This window comes from Poromitra crassiceps, assembly GCF_964638095.1.
Source record: "Poromitra crassiceps genome assembly, chromosome: 16".
Lineage (NCBI taxonomy): Eukaryota > Metazoa > Chordata > Actinopteri > Beryciformes > Melamphaidae > Poromitra > Poromitra crassiceps.
In genome coordinates, this window is record NC_139645.1 from 3,460,773 (window position 1) to 3,469,886 (window position 9,114).

General features: G+C 42.9%; 1 protein-coding gene across 1 annotated transcript; it reads left to right on the top strand.

The window, feature by feature from the left end:
- Positions 1–799: 799 nt before the first annotated feature.
- Positions 800–8,303, top strand: LOC310791375 (SKI family transcriptional corepressor 1 homolog-B-like; the record flags this gene model as incomplete). Its single annotated transcript, XM_083653068.1, has 8 exons — positions 800–2,566; positions 3,318–3,402; positions 3,506–3,577; positions 3,831–3,893; positions 4,982–5,056; positions 5,268–5,342; positions 7,643–7,708; positions 8,206–8,303. Exons 1-8 carry the CDS (start codon positions 806–808, stop codon positions 8,301–8,303), a joined length of 2,295 nt encoding a protein of 764 aa, XP_083509194.1. The 5' UTR covers positions 800–805.
- Positions 8,304–9,114: the final 811 nt, after the last annotated feature.

Sequence of the window (9,114 nt, forward strand, 5' to 3'; positions counted from 1 at the left end):
TCTGCTAAGCGCATTGGCGGAGCTCAGCGTGTATTTTCCTTCTGTCCTTATCCATAAAGATCTGATCTTATGGCTCCAAAGTATAGTTGCCCTAAACTACTGAGCCGATTTGAAGATAAAAGGATCAGGTCCATCCAGGCAGGCAGGCATGCAGCCGGAGGAAGAAAACGACACTCGTTGTGTTGAGTGTCGTTTTATTCCTTAATGATTATGCATGTTGACTAGGCTATGCATAATCAACGAGAAATTAAGGAATAACACGTTAATAATAACCTAATAATTAGACACGACTTATTAATTTCACTTGATCTTTTTATAGGCTAGCCATATAGGCCTAGTTTTATTTGGTCGGCCTCATGTATTCATGAATAGCCTATTGTTCATGTTTTTTTTTGTTTTTTTTTGACAAAATGTTAATAGTGATGTCATAATAATAGTGTCATAATAAGAGTGATGATGACAATAATACAAATAATAATAATAATAATAATAATAATAATAATAATAATAATAATAATAATAATAATAATAATAATAGGCGAATAATAACAGCACAACAACAATAATGTTGTCAACTCACTGTTATCTCTTACCTGATTTTTATATTCAAAAGAAAACTTTCTCATATTATACAGGCTAAGTGTAGCCTATTATTGCTAAATTATCGGTTATTGGTTATACATTTGTTCTATTCCAAATATTTTTGAAGAGGTCACATAATGTAGGTTAGTTAGTAGGCCTATGTAACGCCTTTTTTCGCCTTCTTTTAAAGCCAGTTTGCACTTTGATTGACAGGCTTCCAGGGATGGAGTCGATGCCCGGCCAGCCTCCAGCGGGACGAGACGCAAGCTCTTCCCCCAGCTCCAAGCAGGACGCGGCACAAAGCTTCCCCAGCCCCAGCTCGCTCAAACCAAACCAAGTCAGTGAGACTGCTCTGTACGGGGTGCCCATCGTGTGTTTGGTCATAGATGCTCAGGAGAGACTCTGCCTGGCGCAGATCTCCAACACCTTGCTGAAGAACTACAGCTACAACGAGATCCACAACCGGCGGGTGGCGCTGGGCATCACCTGCGTCCAGTGCACCCCTGTCCAGCTGGAGATCCTGCGACGCGCCGGGGCCATGCCCATCTCCTCTAGGCGCTGCGGCATGATCACCAAGCGGGAGGCCGAGAGGCTCTGCAAGTCGTTCCTTGGCGCGCACAACCCCCCGAAGTTACCGGAGAATTTCGCCTTTGACGTCTCTCACGAATGCGCCTGGGGCAGCAGAGGCAACTTCATCCCCGCCAGATACAACAGCTCCAGAGCCAAGTGCATCAAGTGCAGCTTTTGCAACATGTATTTCTCCCCGAATAAATTCATTTTCCACTCCCATCGCACTCCAGAGTCCAAGTACACGCAGCCGGACGCGGCGAACTTCAACTCGTGGAGACGCCACCTGAAACTGTCGGACAAAAACTCCTCTGACGACGTGGCGCACGCGTGGGAGGATGTTAAGGCCATGTTCAACGGGGGGAGCAGGAAGAGGACGCTGCCTATGAGCAGCTCGGAGATGTCCTCCATGAAGTCTCACTCTCAGCATGCGTCGTCCAGCCTCTCGCAGCCCCGCTCCCCCACAGAGATCCCCCACAAGACTTTACGCTGCGACGACGACCGGGTGAATAACCTCAGTTTGGCAAACGGCGCGCGAAGCTACCCGGTGATCCCGGTGCCCAGTAAGAGTTTTGGCATGCTTCAGAAGATCCCCCCGCCCCTCTTCCCCCACCACCCCTACGGCTTCCCGGCGTTCGGCTTGTGTCAGAAGAAGGACGACGGCGGCGTGGCGGAGCCCAACAAAACCAGCGTGTCCGCCGGTGTGTTTTGGCCCGGCGCAAAGGACGCCCTCTACCCGGCCTTCCCCATGTTCTGGCCCACAGCCGGCGGCCTCCCCCTGCCGCCATACCCGGGCTCCCCGCCCAAACCTCCCGCGGAGCTGCTCGGCGTGCGGCAGGTTGAGCTCGATTTATCGGACCAAAGCGACCGGGGCGCAAACACACCCAAAGACAGCAGCAGCCACCCGCAGGACGGAGAGCGCTGCCCCAGCTCCCAGTCCACCAGGAACGAGGAGGACAAGTCCGGGGACGAGGCCTCCCCCCCGCGGAAGATCAGCTACATATCGGCCTTCAGGCCCGTGGTCAAAGACGCGGAGAGCATCGCCAAGCTCTACGGCACCCGGGACGCCTACAACGCACGGCCGGGATACCTGTCCCCGGATTTTGTCAGCGAGAGCTCCAGCTACAGGTCGATGTCCCCGGACAGGGACAGCGTGGTGGACGACGACGACCCCGACGTGGACGTGGAGACGAACCGGGGACAGGACGAGGAGGAGGAGGACTCGATCCGGGTTTCGGCAGGAGGAGGGGAGCGTCGTGGCTCCCCCGTGCCGCAGCAGGTGCCGGCCGGTGCCGCAGAGAGCCCGGAGCAGCCCGCCCCCACGCCCAGTCCCAGAGCCCCTTCACCTCCAGCAGAGGAGCATGCTGGCTCTTCAGATGAGGACCGGCACATCCGCAACGGCTCGCCTCTTTATGATGTAAGATTAGATTACGTTTTAATGACAAGTGGGCCTATATAAATCAAGTTGAATTGATATAAGATATAACCTAAGAGGGACAGCAGAACAACTGTCAACTATAGGCTATGATGAGCAATATGCACGTACTTTTGCCAGGAATCCACCTTATTGAAATGTCCGTTATACTTATTTTCTTTTCATCTGGTTCAGGGCAGAAACGGGCGTTTAGTTATAGTGCCGAAGTGCCCATGCGCAAGACATCCATCAGCAAGTCTCTATAAAAGTCTGAGCCGACCTTGACCTTTGTCCTCCTACTGGAATTCAAGAGAACAACAAATCAGTAGAGAGTCACCTTATTGTTTTATCATTTCTTCGTCGTCATTTCGCTCATTTGGCCTGATGTTACAGTTTGTTAGGATGCATTTAATTTAACACAGGCTATATTAGGCCCATGACAAAAATGCTTTCCTAAATAGCCGGTCTGTTCTATTCTTCACACTGGCCTACATTTGACTTCAGACTGCAGTATCTACTTTCTATACGCCATCAAACACCTTTTCATCATTTGAGGGCGTGTGCGTCTTTTTGGGCATTTCAGCGTCTCCACGCCAAATTGCGCGCGGGGCTCTTGTTTTCAAGACGGCCGTCATTATGTGAAGGAGCCGCGAGGGCGCCTGGAGAATAGGTGGAGAGAAACTGGAGATGACACGTAGGCTAATAACATCTAATTGCTGCTTCATGAAACATAATTGTCTGGTTGATTTCGCAGGTGTACACAAATGAAAAGGACGCGCAACTGAACGAGCCCTCGTCGTTTGGCTCGAAACAATCGAGCAGCCCGCGTCGATCCAACGGTAATTGCTGGTCAGATTTCTGGTCTGGTTTTAATGCGTATTCTTTTTTCTTTTTGGCCCGTTATATTTCTTACTGAATATGTCCACTTATTTATGTATGCAGGTGTGCTTCACGTCTTGGAACAACACAGTCAACGCAATCCCACATCCTATCATGACCAAAAGGACAGACAAGGTGTGTGTGTTTATTTTATTTTATTTTATTTTATTTTATTTTATTTTATTTTATTTTATTTTATTTTATTTTATTTTATTTTATTTTATTTTATTTTATTTTATTTTATTTTATTTTATTTTATAGGTCCCCATGTGCTCATTCCATCATTCAAAACGGATATTATATTTTTTCATAGAATAAGCCTTTCACAACTTTGTCATGTGGCTTGTTTGTAAATAAATGTCAATATTCGTTTGACTCTTTGATGCAGCCGACGGGGCTTTACGCATCGATATCAGCGTCCATGAAAAGGATCTGGAGAACATGGCTAAAGGTAAGGATGCCGTCAGGGCCAAAAGGGAAAACAGGACACAAAAGCAAATTGGGCGAATTAATTATTATCAGCAGATAGCTGTTTGGATTGATATAGAGCCATGTGTATAGCCTATACAAATGCACTTATTTAGCTAATATTTAGAGGCTAGCTGTCCAACATTGCCTACAGGCCTGGCCACACGATCAATTAGGACACAACATAACTGATTAACATGGATATTCATCTATCATCTTTATTGTTTAAATGTACCAAAATTAAAGAGATTCATTAGCTAGCCTAATGATTTGCCTATAGCCTAAGTGTGAGCATTTTAAACCCATAAATAACCATTTAGCCACTGCTATTTTTTTTAAATAGCCTATAGTTTATTTTAATTGTATTAAAGCATGCAGTGAATTCTACCCTCAATTTAAATTAATCTGCCTATAAAACCCAAGGTAGCTATTAGCTTACTAAAGATGACGGGCCAAATTTTAATTTTGAATTTACATGTTGTAGGCCTAGAGTGTTTCCTCGTTGTTAACCACTTAATCACGAGACAGAGAGTTTGACTTGTTATTGTAAGAGGAAATCGTTTAGAGGCTATTAATATTTTAACGAACAGAGCCATAACCCCGAGGCAAGCCAGCTAATTATTTTACAACGCTTGGAAAAACCCTGGGACTCCATTATTACGGTCTCAGGGCTTCAGGCAATGCATGGCAATTACTTTGGCAGCGAGCGAAAGAAAGCAATGAAATGGTTGTTATCAGGGATGTAAACCCACCTGAAGTCAGTTTACCAGACTGACATGAATCTAAATGCTGTGAAATTTATAATGCAGCAGAGGAAGTTCTGTCAAACTTATGTGTTATATGAGATAAGATCGTATGGGGAAGCGGGGGCATTTAGCATAATGCTTTTTGAAACAGTGACATGGTTGTTTGCCTTATGATCATGCTCACCGTTATGTATTCACCAATACATCACTGCTTGTTATTCAGAAGTGTCACACCGAGGACGTTCTTCTGTGGATGAAAAAGATTCTGCCTTTCTTGTCGAGATGATGTTGAAATTGACGCAACGCATGTTTTTGGTGTTTGCAGAGGAACTGCAGAAGCAGCTTGTGGAACAAGTGGAGCTGAGGAAAAAGCTGGAGAGAGAATTTCAACATTTGAAAGGTAGGCCAAATGTAAGTCTTACTCTATTTCTGCAAGGATATCAAAGCCACAAGACTCCACTTCTTTTTAAATCTTGGGAATATTAAACTCTGTTTGTATAGCCTAAATGTTGGAGGGAGAGCCTTTATTTTGGATTTAGGAATATCTTCAAATTGATGTCCACAATTAATGTCAGAGAGTTTCCTTCTGATGTGGCCTTCCTACTCTTCAGATAATTTTCAGGATCAAATGAAGCGCGAGCTGTCCTACAGAGAGGAAATGGTCCAGCAGCTGCAGATTGTGAGAGGTTGGTACCTCCATAGATTATCAGTCTAAACCGGATGTGAGAGGTTGGTACCTCCAGATTATCAATCTAAACCGGATGTGAGAGGTTGGTACCTCAAGATTATCAATCTAACCCGGATGTGAGAGGTTGGTACCTCAAGATTATCATTCTAAACCGGATGTGAGAGGTTGGTACCTCCAGATTATAAATCTAAACAGGATGTGAGAGGTTGGTACCTCCAGATTATCAGACTAAACTGGATGTGAGAGGTTGGTACCTCAAGATTATCAATCTAAACCAGATGTGAGAGGTTGGTACCTCAAGATTATCAATCTAAACCGGATGTGAGAGGTTGGTACCTTCATATTATAAATCTAAACTGGATGTGAGAGGTTGGTACCTCAAGATTATCAATCTAAACTGGATGTGAGAGGTTGGTACCTCCAGATTATCAGTCTAAACTGGATGTGAGAGGTTGGTACCTCAAGATTATCAATCTAAACCGGATGTGAGAGGTTGGTACCTCAAGATTATCAATCTAAACCAGATGTGAGAGGTTGGTACCTCAAGATTATCAATCTAAACCGGATGTGAGAGGTTGGTACCTCAAGATTATCAATCTAAACTGGATGTGAGAGGTTGGTACCTCAAGATTATCAATCTAAACCGGATGTGAGAGGTTGGTACCTCAAGATTATCAATCTAAACTGGATGTGAGAGGTTGGTACCTCCAGATTATCAGTCTAAACTGGATGTGAGAGGTTGGTACCTCAAGATTATCAATCTAAACCAGATGTGAGAGGTTGGTACCTCAAGATTATCAATCTAAACCGGATGTGAGAGGTTGGTACCTCCAGATTATAAATCTAAACTGGATGTGAGAGGTTGGTACCTCAAGATTATCAATCTAAACTGGATGTGAGAGGTTGGTACCTCCAGAGTATCAGTCTAAACTGGATGTGAGAGGTTGGTACCTCCATAGATTATCAGTCTAAACTGGATGTGAGAGGTTGGTACCTCAAGATTATAAATCTAAACCGGATGTGAGAGGTTGGTACCTCCAGATTATAAATCTAAACCGGTGTGAGAGGTTGGTACATCCAGATTATCAATCTAAACTGGATGTGAGAGGTTGGTACCTCCATAGATTATCAATCTAAACTGGATGTGAGAGGTTGGTACCTCAAGATTATTAATCTAAACCGGATGTGAGAGGTTGGTACCTCAAGATTATACATCTAAACCGGTGTGTGAGGTTGGTACCTCCAGATTATAAATCTAAACCGGTGTGAGAGGTTGGTACCTCCAGATTATCAATCTAAACTGGATGTGAGAGGTTGGTACCTCCAGATTATCAATCTAAACTGGATGTGAGAGGTTGGTACCTCCATAGATTATAAATCTAAACCAGATGTGAGAGGTTGGTACCTCCAGATTATAAATCTAAACCGGTGTGAGAGGTTGGTACCTCAAGATTATAAATCTAAACCGGTGTGAGAGGTTGGTACATCAAGATTATAAATCTAAACCGGATGTGAGAGGTTGGTACCTCAAGATTATCAGACTAAACCGGATGTGAGAGGTTGGTACCTCCAGATTATCAATCTAAACTGGATGTGAGAGGTTGGTACCTCCAGATTATCAATCTAAACTGGATGTGAGAGGTTGGTACCTCCAGATTATCAATCTAAACTGGATGTGAGAGGTTGGTACCTCCATAGATTATCAGACTAAACCGGATGTAGATCAATGCTCTTTCCATTTATGGGGAAATGTTGAACCACAACAAGAAGTTTAAGTAACATAGGCTGTATAAATCAATCTGAACCAGCTAAATCTAAAAAGGAAAAGTGACACTTGCATATTGAAATATTGGCAATTTGTGTCCACTGTCCAGCCTTTTTCCTGTAAATCCGAGCGTTTTTCCCCCCCCCTACTTCAGTTAAGTAAATTCTTATGATATCAAAAGGGGGAAATTGAAACCGCGTTGTTTTGTTTGCAAAGGTTATTTTCTCCTAAATCATGCTCTGGAAAATTGAATGGACAGACCATTATGTCGTGCTGTATCGGTTACATGCAGTAGACAGCAACTAATGCCACCCTTTAAAGGATTGATCTCGTGTTACAGCAACACAGTAGTTTAAATACAGGGTTCAAGTACAGAGGGGTCACTCTAAATACCATAGGGGCAAACAGCATACATTACAGCCATCAACTTCACATGTGATGTAGCAGCTCATATTTTCTTTTTCCCTTTTTATTCCTTTTGCATTTATTTTTATTTTTTATTATTCTTTTTATTTTTGTTCATGTTCTGCTAGACACTTTGTGCAGCGAGTTGGACCAAGAGAGAAAGGCTCGTTATGCAATACAGCAGAAACTCAAAGGTAATTTTATACGGTCCAAAAAAAGGAGCAATTGAAACTTGAATCAAATTTATTTACATTCATTAATGTCATTTCTGCCCAAACGTAAATATGCAAGTGCTACTTTTTTTGAGGCTCTCCAATGATCAGTTTGTTAGACGAGTGAGCTTGACTAATTCATCAAATATACTGAACAAAAATATGAATGCAACAACGTGCAACAATTTCAATGGTTTTACAAGTTCATATCAGAAAATCATTCAATCGAGAGAGAAATTCACGGCAAGAGACAAATTTGTGCACAAGATTTGAGAGAAATAAGTTCTCCATGGATGAGAAGTTTTATTTTAGTCACATGTTGCATTTATATTGTTGTTATAGATTACATATAAGAAAAACATGAGAAAAAACAACCTACACGTGATTATTTCAACAAGAATTGATGTTCAGATCATGTTAAAACCAGCCACAGTAATTCACTCTTCCACGTTCTCATTGATGGACCCCTTCCTCCCTAGAAGCTCACGACGCTCTTCACCATTTCTCCTGCAAGATGCTGACACCGCGACACTGTACTGGAGCCTGCACCTTCAAGCCCCCTCTACTGCCGCCCTAGTGCCCGCCGCACACCCTCCAACTGACCCCGGATCAGCTCATTTTACGCCAGCCAAAAAACAGTTCCACCTCAAGAGTTCTCCTGTATTCACTTACCACCTGTAACCCAAGGATTACCGCGCCGCAGATACACTATCGATTTTAGCACTTAAGTGAATACGCCGAGACTTGCATCGAGCTCAACTCTCGACCGAGGAGATGCAGGATTGTACCTGAAAAAAAACATTTGATGTTATGATGAAAACACTGGATTATTGATGTGAAGCTGCAACGCTCTTAAGAAACGCCCAAACCAAGGAGTCTGTTTGAATCAAAAATCCTCTGCTCTTTAGATATCCTGAACACTCCCCATAAAAAAACAAACCCAACTCTATTAATATACATATAATATAAATATATATATCATGTGACGATGTGCAATGACTTGTATAATTGTGATATTAAGTTCAAATGTATCTCATTATTTAGCTTTCGTTGCTTGTTTGACCATAGTATTTGTTTTTACATATTTGTTATTTATTCTGTCTTTGATTTAATTTATTTATTTCTTTGTTTAAATTATTTGTAACACTGTATGTTGTCGACGTTAAGCACTTTAAATGGGCTAACATTTCTGAATTGGACCATACTGTAACCCCCCCCCCCTATACCAAATTCTTTGATCAAAAAATATAAGGATCTTTATGTTTTAATAGAGCACATTATTATGAGCACTTACTTTAAAGCAGCCCTTCAGGTTTGAGATAATACAAGAAAGGCTTTTCTTTCATTGAGGCGCGCGCGTCATACTAACGCATTGATACTTTGCAGTG